Source organism: Bombus huntii, unplaced genomic scaffold (assembly GCF_024542735.1).
Source record: "Bombus huntii isolate Logan2020A unplaced genomic scaffold, iyBomHunt1.1 ctg00000060.1, whole genome shotgun sequence".
NCBI classification, from domain to species: domain Eukaryota; kingdom Metazoa; phylum Arthropoda; class Insecta; order Hymenoptera; family Apidae; genus Bombus; species Bombus huntii.
Window position 1 is genome coordinate 137,522 of NW_026099321.1, and position 17,790 is coordinate 155,311.

A 17,790-nucleotide genomic window follows, 5' to 3' on the forward strand; every position below is an offset into this window, starting at 1 on the left:
CTCTCCATTTTAATTGATTCTTCTTTTTTTTTCTTTTCTTACTCAAGCGTTCCTACGTGCTCAAAGTATATTTTGTTCCTTTGAAAGTTTTTTTTTCTTTATTGAAAACTCACTCGCAAGATCGTAACCACGCACTAAATATCTTGCAAAACTAGTAACCACGCTCTGCTACCATGTTAAGGAAATTCGAGGATTTGGGAATACAAATAATTGACTATATTTCCCACGCAACAGTTATACATCTATATTACACTCTGAAGAACGTCTTGCACGCACGCTTGTCGCCAATCGACTATCCTAGATTCCTCTAACATCTGGCAACAGTCTTTTGTCTCCACTAAGACCTTGACGCCCTCTGGCCCTTACACACACACTCTCATGTACAGTGTAAATGTATCACTTCCCTAACACAATTATCCCGCGTTAGGTTCAATCAGGTTAGTCCCACGCGAAATTGATCCAACCATGCGAAAACGAGTGTATTCTGATTTCTGTCGCAGATACTTCTGGCTAGTGCACTTCTTTTACGCTTCTCATCGCGACTTCTGACGACTAACGAAGATGTTCGGCATTTTGACACTCTACATGAAGATGATGATAATTGCGGTCTGTGTACCGCCTACCCTTCCTTCTATTCTTCCGTTAAAGACTGGTAAGTTGATACTGATTAATTATGCGATCGAAATCCTATATAATGGCTACAAAAAATATTTGCATCATTATTCTCGTTTCCTAATGAATCGCTGTTTTAATCAAGTTTTATATTGCATCAAATTTCTGTAGTTACACGAAAGTACTAAATTATAGAAAACTTGATATACACGGATTTAATTAATTGATAAATTAGTCAATATATAGGCATTATTATTTCACGTGAAATTTTACAACGTCAAAAACCTAATATTCCTGTACGAGCAGTATTAATCACAAATTGTGAGAATGCCTACTGATAAGGAAGAAAGATAATATAGAAAACGCAGACTTGTGGAAAGAGAATCCCTGACATTAGACACGAATACGCGATTTCACGAAATATTTTATGGTATATCTAAGATAGAGAATATATATAGAGTACATATAAGTATATATAGAGTAAGAATATATATATAGAGTATATATAAGTACCAAAAATACATCCTAAGACGTGTATGCGATCTACGCTGTATGGGACGTGTTATAAATGGTTTCCGCCACTCAACCGCATTTGAATTTGTGAACACGATCGAACAATTGACACGAATTATTAATTCCCGTCTCTACTCTAGTAACGATTTGCTTTGGAACGAGGTCGAATCGTTCTGATTCCGCGCATGATTAACAAATAATTACAGAGGACATCAATTACTTGGATGGTCTTCCTGAAACTTGATCCAGTTTCGAGAAAATGAAAAATTCGTTTCTTCTCTTTGCTTCCCTGTTCCTTCTTTCCTCCTTTTTCCCTTTTTACATCGCTTTGTTTTACATCGCAATTTACATTTATTTGTAAAGTTTGAATCTCCTCGATATTGAAGATGTTGAAGCTGCAAGTATGTATTTCATTTTAATCCATTCGAGACCGAGATTTAATTGTAAGACGATACCTAGGTGTCGGTACGATCTGAATGTTTAGTTGGAATGATTCTGTGTTTTACTCTCTCCAGGGTATCCTTTTCATACTTTGATTTTAAATCGATGACAATCTTATATAGTATGCCTCATATTTTTTTTTTTTTTTTTTTTTTTTTTTTTTTATATCGGTGACTGCCATATTCTCTTGAGTTTCCAAATCGTAAAGAATCTTTCCCCAGGGATTGGTCAACTGTGTATGCCCCCATGCGACGTAACTTGCTGAAGGAACACGAGCCGGTGATATGCAGGCAACGTATAAGTGATTATCATTCGCTCTGGAACGCTGAAGTAATGACCAGTGCAGTGGTCCAGTGGTCATATTGAATGCCGCTGGATATATCAGCATTTGGCAACCTAACCCAGAGAAGCAGGAAATATGAAGCCACCGAATACCAATTAACTTCGTAGTTGCACGGTTCACATTCCATCATTTCTGAATATGCGAGGACAGTCCTCTTATTGTGCTTTTAATTCTTTTATTTGTTTCATTTTCAGCAAATATACTGGTTTTTTAAATTAAGCTTCTTTTTATACAGAGTTACAGATTATATTAATTTTATATAGAATATATTTAAGAAAGATATTTAATTTTTTGCTAGTTAAGTATTGATCGATTAAGTTACTGTACCTTTGTTACGATAAATGCGTGCCATTTCCTCGAATCTAATATCATAGCAAATGCCAATACCTATTTTGCAGCCCTTCACGTCGAACGTCGTTAGGGAGTTACCAGGACTGAGTGAATCACTCTCTCGAAAAGTAATCTTATTAGGAATGTCGATGTCGAATAGATGTACCTAATAACATAAAAATGTAGTCGCTAATTCTATTGCTGCAACTTTTGTAATTTAATATCAAAGTTACCAACTCCTAAACTTTAATTATTTTTAATTTAATAACTGACAGCGTTTTTATCACTTTCTTTTATTAAAAAATCTTATCATTTAATAATGTTTAAAAAGGAGAAAAAATAAGTATAATAATATTTTAAGTATGTGAAAAATTTATATTACACATTACAACAAAAATGGGCGTTTCCCGTATCATAACGTATTTTATAAACCGTAAATTATAGAATTGGTTATAGTATACGTATGTACATATGTATATTCCTAAATTATTCCTAGATAGAGTCACTTTCTTCACCCCAATATTTTCAAATTCAAAGCCATAAAGGAATATATTACTTACCTTTCGGTGTTTTGCTATCAAAGTTCCATCGGGACCCCAAATAGTACAGGTATTGTACAATTTAGCGCCCTCTATTTCAGGCATCGTACCACCAACTACATAGATGTTGTTTTCTTTAGCTGCGTTCGATGAAGCAACGCTCGTTTCACCATCAGGAATACTCTCGGCGTATTTTCGAAAGTACTCTGCATTGCAATATTTCAATTAATGAAAAATAACTGTCTTTTGTTCCAACCATAAATTAAATTGAAATGTTTGTCAGTTTTTTATTTTTTAAATTATTAAAATAACTAAGTTTTATATTTCGACTTAATTAAATATGCAATTACTTAGCTAATAGTATATATAATAAATTGTTTCTACAGGTTCAAAATGAAAAATGAATATTTAGAAATATTTAATTACGACAATGCTATTTGTGTTAGCATCAGTGGCTTGTTACTCAACGACTTTGCTAGTACTTTTTCAAACATAAAGTTAGTTTTCAATTAACACTTATACTAGAGGCGGAATTATAAATGCAAAATAATTGATAATACTAATTTATAAGTACCTAATTATTAGTATCTTAAAAAATATATTTATACAAAAATCACGATAATCATGAAAATGGGGAAATCCTATATTCTCGAATCAATTCACAATTTATTTTGTATATTAATTAGATTCCGCGCTCATCAGTACGTACTCACTGGCGACATCGAGAAAATGTATCGGCAATTCCTCGTACGACCAGAGGATCGGAAATATCAAAGGATATTATGGCGCAGCGCGAGAGGAGAAACAGAAACATATGAGCTTAACACCGTAATACTCTTATCATAGAAATAGAAGCAGTCCTCAATTCCCGCCCGCTAACTCCTATCTCCACCGATCCAAATGATCTCCTAGCCCTCACTCCCGGACATTTCCTCATTGGCGATTCATTAATGTGCTTACGTGATCGAGATTTCAGAGACATTCCATCGAACCGACTCTCCAAATGGCAGCATATCCAACAGCTTAAACAACATTTTTGGAACCGCTGGCATAAGGAGTATTTGAACGAGCTAACCAACCGCAATAAATGGAGCAAGGGTGGACACAGCATCCAAAAGGGCACAATCGTCATCCTCAGAGAGGACAACGTTCCCTCCATGCATTGGCCTCTGGGCCGAGTTATCAAGGTTCATCCAGGCGCCGATGGTGTCATCCGGACAGCTACAGTTCAGACGGCAAAGAGCATTTTGGATCGGGGCGTCAAAAGGCTTGTCCCACTGCCAATTCAACCCGATCTCGAGAAACCCGAACAACTAGCCACCGAGACGAAATAAGATGGGAACTTCAACCACACCTCCCTAGTTTGATCGGTACCCTCTCAACGGGGGGAGAATGTTACGCCATGCGGCTTACCATAGGTCATATTCTTAACTATCGATCGCGGCACTATAATGTCGCAGACGGATCGTCGCGTCTGCCCGGCAAACAAACATTGTAGTGGCAAGCGCATGGTTCATTAAGCAGGGCGACTTCCAGAAACGTCGACTCGTGGCCCGTATTTTACCTCGCAGTAAAAGAATGTGGCGTGATCCGAACGTAGTGGGGGTCACCTTCCAGAAAAAACGAAAAAAATCGAAAGGCGTTCAGAACTTTTCCAGAAGTCGAACCGTCAACACATGTGGTATGTCGCGCATTACTTATCAACCAAAACGCAGTTACATTTTTTTTGTTCCATTTATATCTTTCTAGTTAATAAGTTGTTGAAATAAACATTAATTTATTTGTGTTAATTCTGTGGAATTTCATTGAACTACCCTTATTATCATAATCGAAATAAGGGGATCGATCAGTTTGTCACGACCGGCATACTTCAAATCCGACGGACTGACGATAGAGATAAAGATGTGGCGGCACTCGGCGACAATGTATATCGCTGAAGTGCCTAATGAACCATCAACATCCCAACGGTCCTTCCACCGAAGGTTCTAGAAGAAAGAGCACGTGGCAACGATCGCGGACGCCTAGCAAATGCATGGACGGTGGGGATGTTGAGGGATGACAAAAGAAAGTAATCGGATCCGATCGAAAGTAAAATCATAAGAGTCAGTCTTAGAAAGTCACGCCTAGAGTTCGGAAGTAAATTGTAAAGTGTATTGATGTTAGAAAAAAAATAAAGTTTTCTTTTTTTTATTTTTTACCTCAAATTCCTTTTTTTATTTTGTTATTTTACGTGACATTTTGGCGATCCTGCCAGGATAGTGAAAAGTGTTTGTTCGGAAACCAAAAGACATTCATCATCTACGGAAGATCGAATTATTTGGGACTACGGTCATCCGCAACAACAAAGTAACTATCACGAACCAAGTGAAGTAACAATAAAAGGTAAACTGAATTCCTGTGTACGTTACCGTGAAAGAAAATTTAGCTTCAGTAGCCAAGACTCGTCTTCGTCTGAAAATTATAAATCAGCGCAATAATGTCTAAGGCAAACGAATCTCAAACTTCAACCTCAACTGACCCAATGTTGCGAGCAATATGGGACAGTATTCAAAAACAGAACGAGAACATTGCCCTTTTACGAGAGGAAATGTTACATTTGTCTATGCAAAATGACGAAGAGAACAGACACAGGGCAGCAGAAATCGAGAATCTCGGGAAAACCGTCGCAGCGCTACGGACTGGGTTCGGATCCCCTGCGACCGATGAATTTGCTTCCATTATCACCGAAGACAATGAAAGTGCGTCGACAGCAATCAATCGTACTGTGAATATGGCAAAAGCACGCAAACTGTCAGGGTTAGCAGCTTCAGACACCCCACCTGTCCACCTCGACAGCGAACAACCCGAAGTGGAAGAAAGAGGCTATTTTTCGCCCGCTCCTCCCACTCTACGAGCTAAGGATGCAATACGCTACATCCCAACGCTCAACGGAGATGATGATGTAGGAGTTGAAGACTTCATCAAAGAAGTGAGAAGTATGAAGGATCGCTGTATGGAGCAAGATCTATTGCTAAAAGCAATAAAAGTGGAAAAAATCGTGGGGAAAGCAGCCCAAAGTATTCGCAACATTCCTATTGAGTGTTACGGTGATCTGTACGACGCACTGAGAAATAACTTAGCAGCACAAGTGACTTCGGATGAGTACCAAGAACAATTACGAGAGTTGAGACAGGGACGCGAGGAATCAGTGCAAAGTTTTAATATTCGGTTTAGAAGAATACTCAACCGTTTGCTGTACGCAGTAACCAATGAGTACCCACAACCACTAACACGTAAAATTATGACTGAAGAAATCACGAAGAAGACTGTTCGTGTGTACCTAAAGGGACTCAGACGCGACATAGGGCGAATACTATTAAGCAGTGAACCCTTGAATCTTCCGGAAGCTGAAAAAAAGGCAGCCGATGTAGAACGCTACTTGCGAGAAGAACGACAACCTAATTGGTCATGTAATCGCTTACCTTCGGTTAGTAATCGCCCCGACAACCAGCATATGCAGGTAAGACGATCTAATGTACCATCAAGATCGCCTAACACGCCAGTAGCTCAGAAACCTGCTACATTTAACCAAGTAGAAAATAGATCACCTGCTGAACGCGCACAGATGAAGTGCTTCAAGTGCGGAAAGCTGGGACACATTGCCAACAAGTGTCAAAATTTTCTACCACCGAGCCAGCGCGATCGACCACCCGCAAGAATTCAGGCAGTCCAGGAATGGGACGAAATACAAGAAACAACATCGAACCAGGAGATGGACGAACCGTACGAGACATACGAGTCAACATCGCCACGGGAAGATTACTCGCAATACCTTTGTCAACCCGAACCGAAGAGCGAGTATTTCTGGTCGACACAGGAGCAGGGATAAACCTGGTGAAACGTAACAAAACTGTCAACGCGATACAAATAGGGCCTAAACAAAAATTTTCTATGGGACGAGACAAATACGAAACTAACGAATACGTAACGAAACGAATTTTTGGACAAAATCACATTTTTCACATAGTACCGAACAATTTCCCTATTATCGAAGACGGAATCATTGGGCTACCATGTTTAGAGAAGTATAACTATTCAATATCCAATGACAAAATCCGATTAAACGACAAAACCATTTTATTTCAGAAACCAATACATTTGATTCCTGGAGAAAACAGAGTTCAAACAATCTATTTGGAAGGCAAACCAACTAAAGTATGTTTTATCAACACTGGTGAGCAAAACGTTGAAATTTCTAGCAATATTCAAAATTCTCGTGACTTTTCCAACGTATCAAAACTAAAAAGTCTAGTGAGAACAGATCACATTGAAAAACCAATCCGTGAAACCATCGAAAAGATTATCCTTCATTATATTGACATCTTTAATTTAGAAACCGATCTTTTACCCTGTACTAATTTAACTCAGCACACAATTTCGTTAACCAAAGACAAAATTATTAACACACGATCGTATAGACCACCGGAATGTCACCGTGACGAGATTTCGCGACAAATAGGAGACATGTTGAAGAAAAATATTATAGAAGAATCCGAATCCCCTTATAACTCTCCGGTATGGGTAGTTCCGAAAAAATTAGACGCCTCAGGAAAACAGAAATGGAGGATAGTTATCGATTTCAGGAAACTAAATGAACTCACAGAACAAGACGCTTACCCTTTACCTGATATAGACGACATTTTAACACAACTAGGAAACGCAAAATTCTTTTCGGCGCTTGATTTATCCTCAGGATTCCATCAAATTCCAATGAACGAGAAATCTAAAAAATATACCGCTTTTTCGACACCGCAAGGGCATTTTCATTTCAATCGAATGCCATTCGGACTTAAAAACGCACCCGCTACCTTTCAAAGATTAATGGACAGAGCCTTAGCTGGACTTGTAGGAAAATACTGCTTTGTTTATTTGGATGACATAGTGATATTCGGAAAAACGATTCAAGAACATAACGAAAACCTCGCGATAGTATTTCAGAGACTCAGAGAATTAGGACTTAAATTGCAACCGGACAAATGTGAATTCGTAAAACCGGAATTAGAATACTTAGGCCATGTAGTTTCATCCGAAGGAGTCAAACCAAACCCCAAGAAATTAGACGCTGTAAAAAACTTTCGATTACCCCGCAATGCCACGGACGTGAAATCATTCTTAGGTTTAGCAGGTTATTATCGCAAATTTATTCGAAACTTTTCCAAAATCGCGAAAAGCCTTACAGACTTAACAAAAAAGGACACACCATTCCATTGGACTGACAAACACCAGATTAGCTTTGATACTTTAAAAGACAAACTCTGTAATTTCCCAATATTAGCTTATCCTGACTTTAACAAAACCTTTACCTTAACTACCGACGCAAGTAACGAAGGACTAGGAGCAATACTGTCGCAAGACGGTCATCCTTGTTGTTACATTTCAAGAACACTGAATCCACCCGAACGAAACTATACCACGACAGAAAAGGAACTCTTAGCCATCGTATGGGCCGTGAAAAGATTAAGACAATATTTGTTAGGACGACGCTTCATTATTCGAACCGACCACCAAGCTCTTAAGTGGCTACACAATTGCAAAGACCCTTCTAGCAGACTGATTCGTTGGAGACTTAGACTCGAAGAATATGACTATGAAATCGAATATACAAAGGGTAAAGATAACACAGCTGCAGACGCTTTATCTAGAGTTCACGCACTAACTCGCGACGAAGTAGTTAACCTCGACCTAGTAATTGATCACACTAATTCATTCAACGCATGGAAAGACAACAACGAGAATCCGAAACTCTTAGAAATTAAACCAAATGACCAAACATTTTACCAATTAACTCGAAACGACTTAGGAGAATACGACGAGACACTTTGGATCAGAAAACTTTACAAAATTCTTAAAGATACAACAAAAATCGGCATAGGAAATAACGACTTCACTGAATTAGAGAAAACACAGATTAAACTCATGCTAATATATTTTAACGACACGTACAAGAAAATTACTTATGCACCTAATCCCATCTTAAAACTAGACGAAAACGAAATAATACAAGCAATAAAGGAAAACCATAACGACACCGTAGGACATTTAGGGATACAGAAAACGTATCAACGGATCAAGGATAAATTCAAAATTTCCGGACTTTTAGAAAGAGTAGAAAACTTTGTGAAAACATGCGACACATGTCAAAAGGAGAAACTAACACGTATCAGACCCAAAGAATCCCCACAAATCTCAGACACGCCACTTAACCCTAACGACAAAATCGCTATGGACATCATAGGACCGATGACGAAAACCAAACGCGGAAACCAATACATACTTTCAATACACGATGAACTTACGAAATATCTGATACTAGTTCCCCTTAAAACGCAACGAACTGAATCCATAATTAACGCGCTTATTGAACACTATATTTACATATTTTCGGCACCAAAAACGATCCTAACAGATCAGGGACAAAATTTTGTTAGTGATTTAATGACGAAATTTGAAGAAGCTTTTAAAATCAAACACATCAAAACAACTTCATTTCACCCACAAAGTAACGGATCCCTCGAAAGAACGCATGCCTCAGTTAAAGATTTAATTCGTACTGCATTACACGACAATGACAAAGAATGGGATGAAGTACTTAATTTCATTTGTTTAGGGTACAACACCGCGAAACATGAAGGAACAGGATTCTCTCCCTTTGAATTGACCTTTGGGCGAAAAGCTAACTTACCTTCCGCAATATCCAAATTTCCCACACTTACCTATGATGATATGTACTCACTTTGGCAAAAACAGTTGAATAAATATTGGGAAACAGCTCACAAAACACTTATTCAGAATAAGCAACGATACAAGCGAGACCAAGAAAGAAAGATTGTTAAAACTCAGACTGTGTTTAGGAAAGGAGACTTTGTTTTAATTCACAACGACCATAAAAGAGATAAGTTGGACATTGAATGGTTAGGACCCTACAGAATTAACGATGTGAAAACTCCTTATTACATTATTTCTATCGACAATGCTAAGAAAAAGATACATGGTAACCGATTGAAAGCGTACTTTTTTCAGGATAATGCTGACCCTAGCACTAGTAACAATACCCTTAATTAGTTGCCTTAAATTCACGGGATAGGAATTACGCTTTGTAAACAAACCCAACCAATTCACGATCGAAAACTACAACATGATTACGCCTCTGAAATTATTAGCTTCTCGAACACTAACAAATATTGTAAAATTGCTATATTTAAGATTAACGAAATAACTTTTGTACCATAACATGCAGAAAATCAATTCATAGCGATTCCTGAAAAAAAAGCATAAACATATCCTTTGATCTACATTTAAATAATTCCATTCTACTACGATCTTAGAGGACCAAGATCAATCTAACCAGGGGGGTATGTCACGACCGGCATACTTCAAATCCGACGGACTGACGATAGAGATAAAGATGTGGCGGCACTCGGCGACAATGTATATCGCTGAAGTGCCTAATGAACCATCAACATCCCAACGGTCCTTCCACCGAAGGTTCTAGAAGAAAGAGCACGTGGCAACGATCGCGGACGCCTAGCAAATGCATGGACGGTGGGGATGTTGAGGGATGACAAAAGAAAGTAATCGGATCCGATCGAAAGTAAAATCATAAGAGTCAGTCTTAGAAAGTCACGCCTAGAGTTCGGAAGTAAATTGTAAAGTGTATTGATGTTAGAAAAAAAATAAAGTTTTCTTTTTTTTATTTTTTACCTCAAATTCCTTTTTTTATTTTGTTATTTTACGTGACAAGTTCGTGGCGTCGATTATTTAATCGTAACGGGAACTTACAACTCTCGTTGACGTGCTATCTCGCGATCGCGTCTCTCCGCGAACGGTCGAAACAAAATGATTCACTAAAAACTGTCCTGAATTCCTAAGAATTTATTTACCGCAAAACTGACAAAGTGTTTATTTAAAAAATGAGGTTGAAGGTAGTCCTTTTCTTTCATTTCATTCATTTTCATTTTCTTTCTTAAGTATGGCTAACACAATATCTAATCAATTAAAAGTTTATATTTTCACGTGAAAAGTTTCTTTAGATAATTATTATCAACATGATGACTAACTCTTACGGATTAATACGTGTCTGTAGGGCAATCCGGTGGACTTGATCGGCTTCCTACTTCGAAAGTTGAGTAATCGGTGTCGCTTTCTTACGCATCTTTGAACTGTATAAATGTTTTAAAATTGTTTGATCCAGAATGTACCACACCGGACAATCAAGAAGGCAGGTGCCTTGACTACAGAAAATGTAAACCTCTGCAAGAAATATGGCAGATACAGTACCGTACAGCCACCGATTTTTATAGACGATCAGTGTGCAGATACCAGGGCAATGTTACGATCGTTTGCTGTCCGAACGATCCAAACAAAGAGAAGAGAGAAATTTTAATAAAAACTGTGTATAAGTATAAGGCTTTGCGACCACCATACTGTGGTTTTAGCAACGTCTCTCATACCAGGGTGGTGGTCGATGGTAAACCAGCTGAACTTGGTACGTTTTATGTCTTTCTTTCCGATTAATAATAAGCCATTTACTGCAAAGAATGAACTTTAAAGGCATTAAACAGCACATCAATGTACATTTCAATTAGACTAAATAATAATGCTATGATTTTATCGGTAGTAACTTTACTTATTAACTTGAATTATTTCTTTCTTTTACTTCATGTTAGGAAGAGTATCTTTTTGCTCGAAATAAAAAATTGATATAGGAGTAATAATATGGATAGAGATCAAAAACTGTTAGGGCAGAAATTACACGTTTGAACTTTATAGTTCAGTATAGTTCAAATAGAAATTATATAGAATTATTTAATAATTTGTATTCCACTGGAATAAAAATTTAATTTCTGTCTTTATCAAATCTCTATTTCAGAGTATTTGTACGTATGTACTTATCGTCTGCTGTATGATCGAATATCGAATAGGTAATAATCGTTGTTACTCGTTATGTGAGAAAAAATTATGTATATTCACAACTATGACTATTGCATTTTAGGCGTTTGGCCATGGATCGTTGCATTAGGTTTTCGTAATCCCCGAAACCCAGACAAACCACTATGGAAGTGCGGAGGTTCCCTGATATCGGCTAGGCATGTTTTGACCGCAGCACATTGTGCACATATGGATGGAATAGAAAACATACACAATCATAATATTGCCATTCTTAGATTGGTGGAGGAGGTGCCATTTTCGAGTAAGTCCTCAAATATATATATATATATATATATATGCTATTGAGTATTAATGAAGTATCATATCCTGAAATTTCTTACTGTACACATATATTGTGTCATAAAGCGTGTACAATTCTTTCTCATACTTTTGGTCATTCGTTTCCTGCATTTTCATTTATTTTTTTATTTTTCAGGGTACGTATATCCCATTTGTACGAAAGAGCTCCTGCGAAAGAGCAACTTCGTCGGCTATAACCCCCTTGTTGCTGGATGGGGAGCATTAAGATATAGTAAGTGATATCAATTTTATAATAAAATTAAACAGTTCCAGTCTTAAATATCTTTCTTATTTTCTTCGTAGGACGACCACGACGTAATGCATTAATGGAAGTACAAATGCCAGTGATTAAGAACGCCGAATGCAAAATAGCTTATTCCAAATTTCCTAATGCACCTGATGTCACTGATGGTATAATATGCGCCGAACGTGCTCAGGGTGGAAAGGATTCTTGTACGGTAATTAAGTTACAGAGTTACTACAAACTATACGGTATCTGAAGACACGTCAATTCGAATTAACATCAAATCGACGTCTTAAACATTAAAAATAATAGATAAACACAATTTAATAGTTTTGCCCACTTCTCACACCTCGTTATGGTATTTAATCTAATTTCCTCCTAATCTTAGTTTTGCTCAAAATACATATAACATGTACGTTATAAATTGGAGTATTTCAATACACAAATCAATAGAAGATTATTACTGTATATAAGTATAATTTTAATACAATTCGATCGATATATTTCAGTATCTTTGATTAAAAATTTAACGATCCTTTCAGGCTGACCGCGGCGGACCACTGCTGATACAACATGAATTAACCTCGTATTTAATAGGTATTGTGTCTTATGCTTATAAGTGCGGCACAGCTGGGTATCCCAGCGTTTACACTAGGGTCACATCGTACCTTGACTTCATTCTCCAAGCGATGCAATAATATGATATTACTGTTCCATAAATATCATTGTGTAAAAAACGTAAAGTTGGATTTTCTTATTGTGGAGATAAGAAACAGCTCAAATTTACATTGTTTTGTACGTTACAAATTATAGGCTTAAAATGTACGAAATGTAACTTTGAAACGACACTAATTTTTTACGCACGATAAACCTCCACGACTTAGGTATGTAAAGATGATAAACGTATATTAATTCTATTAATTTGGTAATAATAAACCAACTTTCTGAGAAGTTCTGTAAATTTCGTTTCTGTTGTATCAAGAGAATAATGGAATATTCCACTTAGATCGTATACTTTTTGTATGTACGTACAAAATTTTCCGGCTAATCTAAAACGCTTCATAAGATAGAGAGCTTCTGGAAATTCGGACACAGAGAGTGCATAAAATACACGATAAGTCTCGTGTCTTTCAAAATTACTTTTTATTCGCTAAAAACGTCCTGTGTACTCATGCAATCACATGCAACCTCGAAACTTCACTTATTTTTTATCACTTTCCAATTCAATACACAGTTTCTGCATTTTTGACTATATGTAAGAGAAATTTCTATTCAGCCAAAGGTGTACTTACAGATTATAGATTCCTATACGACTCTCAGTAAAAATTTATCCGCACTCCAGATAGTTAAAACTTCTGTCGACCGTATTGATCCATCTGCACTCTTCGTATGACGTCAATATCTGTTCAGTGCTGCTGCGCAGGTTTCTTTGTGTTACGTCAATTCGTTTGTGACCGTTGCGCGAGTAATGGCGCTTTGCAATGGTGATTTGCAGGAAAACAGTGCAGAATGCTGTGATTCGTTTCTTGTGGTCGGAGGTTATGTTTGATGCCTATATTTATCAAAGATTTAATGCACATTATGGAGAAAGTGTTTTGTCACGAAGTGTGTTTGAATGGGCACAAAGGTTCAAAGAAGATCGCACAAGTGTTATGAAAAAACAGGTGGACGCCCGTCCACATCCACGTTGACAACATTGAACGTGTTCATGAACTTATGCTCTATGGAATAGACGAGTGACACTGGATAATGTGGCAAATCATTTGCAAATCAGCCACGGCTCTGCTTATGCAATAGTGCACGACAGATTTGGGTTTCAAAAAGTTTGTGCGAGATGGATGCCGAAAAAGCTGATGAAAAGGTGAAGACGACGATGCATTCGTGGTTCGCAGCTCAGCCCAAAACATTTTTTAATGAGAAAATACGAAGGTCCTTCGGCAAATGGACAAAGTGTATACAGAAATTGAGTGATTATGTCAAAAAATGATGTATGTCTTTTTTGACAATTGCTTAAAATAAATTCTACACCGACAGAGCGGGTAACTTTTTACTCACCCTCGTAAGACACTTAAATTTCCAATCTATTATGATGAATAAAAGAGCTTATACTATTAAATCTAATTGTATTTTGTTGCATGAGAGTACACGTGTATGTGATGTACATTACCTTTATATCCCCTTGAACGCTTCAATATTGCGCATATATACTATATTTTGTACAGCTTCTATAAAATTTCGTATGTTTGTTTAGGCTGTTAATCTAGAGGCTGGAGTACAAAGAAGTGGCACAATGATGTGGGCTGATGACATTTATAATTATCAAGGAATCACCCCTACATTCGCTCAGGTATATATCGTTGACTATAATGTATTTAACATATATGATTGTTAGAATATTAATAATTAATTTTTAATTCTATCAGAATTTTAATGAAACTGTCCCTTGGGAAGGAAGAACTGATACCTTGATATCACGGTTTGTACATCCTATATATACGACAAATTTTAGAACATTATATAACGAAGAACCAGATCGTCGTGGCCATGTGATGTGAATAAAAGGACTTGAATTTGATGATATTTTTATAATGTTAGATAACATAACTAAGTATCTTCACAGTAAGATAGGATGACATCTTAATGTTGTTCACTTGAGTGATGATATTATAAGGAAAAGTGTAATATCACAGGTAGGATGATTCATAATTTAGAACTACTAACTCATGTATGTATTAAAAATTAAAGAAATATATTAAATTTTATAGGATATTTATGTTTAGTAACCAGTAATTCAGAGATTGGTATTCATGGTTACTATAACGAGGCTGTAGAAACGCACCCTTTCTTCTTTGCAAATGGTCCTGTATTTATGTCTAAGCCGAAACTGGAACCTCTGAATAATTTAGATTTATTCTTGTTATTTTCTAAAATACTTATCTACAGTATACCATAAGGAATGATACCGTATCGCACCTAATCAAGTGCCTTAAGAAACATCAACAGGATATCACAGTAATCCCGTATCGACTGATATGTAAGTAAAAGTTATGTGTCATTGTTACACACAGTTATGTGTTAGTGTTATACACAGTTATTTATCATTTTCTATTAATTCAGTTGTAGCCACTACAATATCTATGACACTGGTAGTAATTATGAGAACAATAATGATGTGTTCTATAAGAGGAAATGATGATTAGGAACAAAAACTTACAGGTAAGTCAAAGTATATGTTATTTGCCATTTGAAAAGAAAGTTACTAACTTGGAATTTTTTGATAAATAATAATTGTATCATACGTACTTTTGAATTCGTGCAAGAACATATGTAATTTTGAAGTAGTTATTATTAGGAAATTGTTAGACGCGAACAGTATGCGAAAAGTTAGTATGCAGTGTAATAATTATCAATCAAAACACAAGAATTAAATTCTTGAGGAAAAAATTTCCGGAATTTCTTATTTACATGATTATAAAGAAATCCATAATAAAAAGGAGCTGCTTTCTAATACTTCTCTTCCTTGTAATGCCTGCGTTAATAATAACGAGGTTCGACTTTTTGTTTTTAGAGGGATACTGGAAAATTTGAAAGTACAGTACCATTGGGAAGAAAATCACGATATTGAAAACGATATTTGCAAGTAAATTTCCAAAAAATCTGTTTTCAAATTTTCGCTTTCTATTTCACATTAAAAGAAAGGGAGGGCTGCCTTCTTTTTCTGCAAGACAAAACAAACATTCTGAATCTCGTATCAATGAATGATGTCAATAAGTTATTTTTCTTTTCAGATTGAACAATATTCCAGATTTATTCATAATTTCATACTACGCGAAGAATAGACTTTTCATAGGTATATAAAGGAAATATTAAGTATAGGAAAACTCTTTTTCGTTGTAGGTGACATATGCTTCACGGTTGAACACATGTATTTTTGAACACATATAAATGAAAAAGTACTCTTATGGAGAAAAAGAATTGATACCTTCGATTGACATTAGATAATGTATATAAACTTATGAACAATCACTATCAGTTTGTATCTTAGGTGCACACGCAGATTTGTTGGAGTTCTTATAAAATGTACTTCCTGTACGAACGTTTTATTCTTCCAAATTTTACGATACTATGTCTCATATAATAACTATATGGATTAAACGTAATATAAATGATCCGAAAATAGACTCGAACGACATTAATTGTCTTTCTATTTATACCAATATCGAAAATACAAGTAAAGCTGGAGTAATAGTATGCAAGAATGGACTATTTATTATTTTAAACCAAATCATAGCATATTCAGAATGCACAGTATTATCATGAAATGTAAATGAATCAGTTGTAAACGAACGATTTTACTGTAAAATCGTTGCCTCCTTTTTTTCATCTGAAATATAGCAGCAATGAGTACATTCTTTTAATATATAATAAAACGAGATATCTTTATAAAGTTACATATGTCATCACTGGTAACTGTTATCTCGTATGACACCAAATATACCGTTAGTATGGAATGATATTTTTATGAAGATATACTTTAATGATAGATTTTATGAATGAAACGTTATATAAGAAAAATTATCTCTTGTTATTCTATGAAGTGTAGTAGCTAATGAAGATTAATTTTACGAAGTATTAGAGCAAAAGAGAATTAAAAAATTAAAAAGATCTAAATAAGATTGTTCGTGTGGCTTAATTATCTCAATTCTGGTACACCACTTGTTACATTCTAACTAATTAGCGCTAAACAATAACTTGCAAATATTAAAGATATTAACACCTTAATATTAACACCTAAAGGTTTTCAGGAAATTTTATAATACTTGATTATTGTATATCTAGTCATTGATTGATAAAATTTCTTGTATAAGCATAGATCGAGGTTGACGTCATACGCAGATTGCATTACAGGTATCGTTTTAATTTATTTTATGGCTAGAATCGTTTGAATATTATACGAATAATTATTTCCATTCGAACGATTAATAAATCACGTACCTATAAAAGATATATTATGAAAAAGACGTGACGAAACAAAAAAATATTGGAAATTCCGTTGTCATTAGATCAATTATTTTTGCAATGATTTTTATTTCCATGTAATTACATATGAAATGGGTAATTCATTAACATCTCCTCGAATCGAATATAATTCGTTACACTTCACAACGATTCAAATAATGGACGGGAAATATATAATAACTTTCCTGTCCTTGCGTTAAAATAGTATTGTACAAATCAGATGATACAACCTAACCCCAACCTAACCCCAAAAAACCCAATTACATCCACATTGCATGACAGCACACTTGCAATGGATTTTTGTGATTTCAATGTCACAGACAATGACACAACTAATCAGAACACGTTCGAGGCTACAGACATTGAAATTACCGCGTGTTTAATACGTTTAAAGCATAAATCTAAATTTCACGCGATTATTTCTTTGTACATTGTGAAACTCTTAAATTATCTTAATCGAATAAATAATCCTAATGTAATAA

The 17,790-nt window shown here is 35.8% G+C and overlaps 2 protein-coding genes across 8 annotated transcripts; one reads left to right on the forward strand and one right to left on the reverse strand.

Annotated features, from left to right (window-relative positions):
* Positions 1 to 847: 847 nt before the first annotated feature.
* On the reverse strand, positions 848 to 13,621 carry LOC126875936 (omega-amidase NIT2-like). Its single transcript, XM_050638861.1, has 4 exons — positions 13,582 to 13,621; positions 2,800 to 2,984; positions 2,237 to 2,405; positions 848 to 1,962 (listed from the first exon to the last, which is right to left on the reverse strand). Exons 2-4 carry the CDS (start codon positions 2,881 to 2,883, stop codon positions 1,664 to 1,666), a joined length of 552 nt encoding a protein of 183 aa, XP_050494818.1. The 5' UTR covers positions 2,884 to 2,984; positions 13,582 to 13,621; the 3' UTR covers positions 848 to 1,663.
* On the forward strand, positions 10,656 to 15,858 carry LOC126875929 (venom serine protease Bi-VSP-like). 7 transcript variants are annotated; one of them, XR_007693779.1, is made up of 8 exons: positions 11,993 to 12,007; positions 12,182 to 12,647; positions 12,832 to 13,173; positions 13,584 to 14,328; positions 14,541 to 14,636; positions 14,713 to 14,765; positions 15,055 to 15,323; positions 15,407 to 15,858. XR_007693779.1 is itself a non-coding variant. In XM_050638852.1 (5 exons), the coding sequence occupies exons 1-5, from the start codon at positions 11,776 to 11,778 to the stop codon at positions 13,610 to 13,612; spliced, it is 567 nt and encodes a 188-aa protein (XP_050494809.1). In that variant the 5' UTR covers positions 11,074 to 11,775; the 3' UTR covers positions 13,613 to 14,322. The 7 variants fall into 7 exon arrangements, 1 of the variants encoding a protein (XP_050494809.1); XR_007693780.1 differs by having other exon boundaries at positions 15,413 to 15,858; XR_007693777.1 differs by lacking the exons at positions 14,541 to 14,636; positions 14,713 to 14,765; positions 15,055 to 15,323; positions 15,407 to 15,858 and adding an exon at positions 10,656 to 11,059 and having other exon boundaries at positions 11,118 to 12,007; positions 12,182 to 12,277; positions 12,349 to 12,503; positions 13,584 to 14,322.
* The last annotated feature ends 1,932 nt before the right edge of the window (positions 15,859 to 17,790 follow it).

What these genes read in the sequence shown, in the direction of transcription:
- LOC126875936 (XM_050638861.1), bottom strand. Translation starts at nt 2,883, where the DNA reads ATGCCTGAAATAGAGGGCGCTAAATTGTACAATACCTGTACTATTTGG. An exon ending in TGATAGCAAAACACCGAAAG is followed by an intron (nt 2,406 to 2,799) that starts GTAAGTAATATA and finishes TTATGTTATTAG; the next exon opens with GTACATCTATTCGACATCGA. An exon ending in ACGCATTTATCGTAACAAAG is followed by an intron (nt 1,963 to 2,236) that starts GTACAGTAACTT and finishes TCTCTGGGTTAG; the next exon opens with GTTGCCAAATGCTGATATAT.
- LOC126875929 (XM_050638852.1), top strand. Translation starts at nt 11,776, where the DNA reads ATGTATATTCACAACTATGACTATTGCATTTTAGGCGTTTGGCCATGG. An exon ending in GGAGGAGGTGCCATTTTCGA is followed by an intron (nt 12,008 to 12,181) that starts GTAAGTCCTCAA and finishes TTTATTTTTCAG; the next exon opens with GGTACGTATATCCCATTTGT. An exon ending in GTGGAAAGGATTCTTGTACG is followed by an intron (nt 12,504 to 12,831) that starts GTAATTAAGTTA and finishes CGATCCTTTCAG; the next exon opens with GCTGACCGCGGCGGACCACT.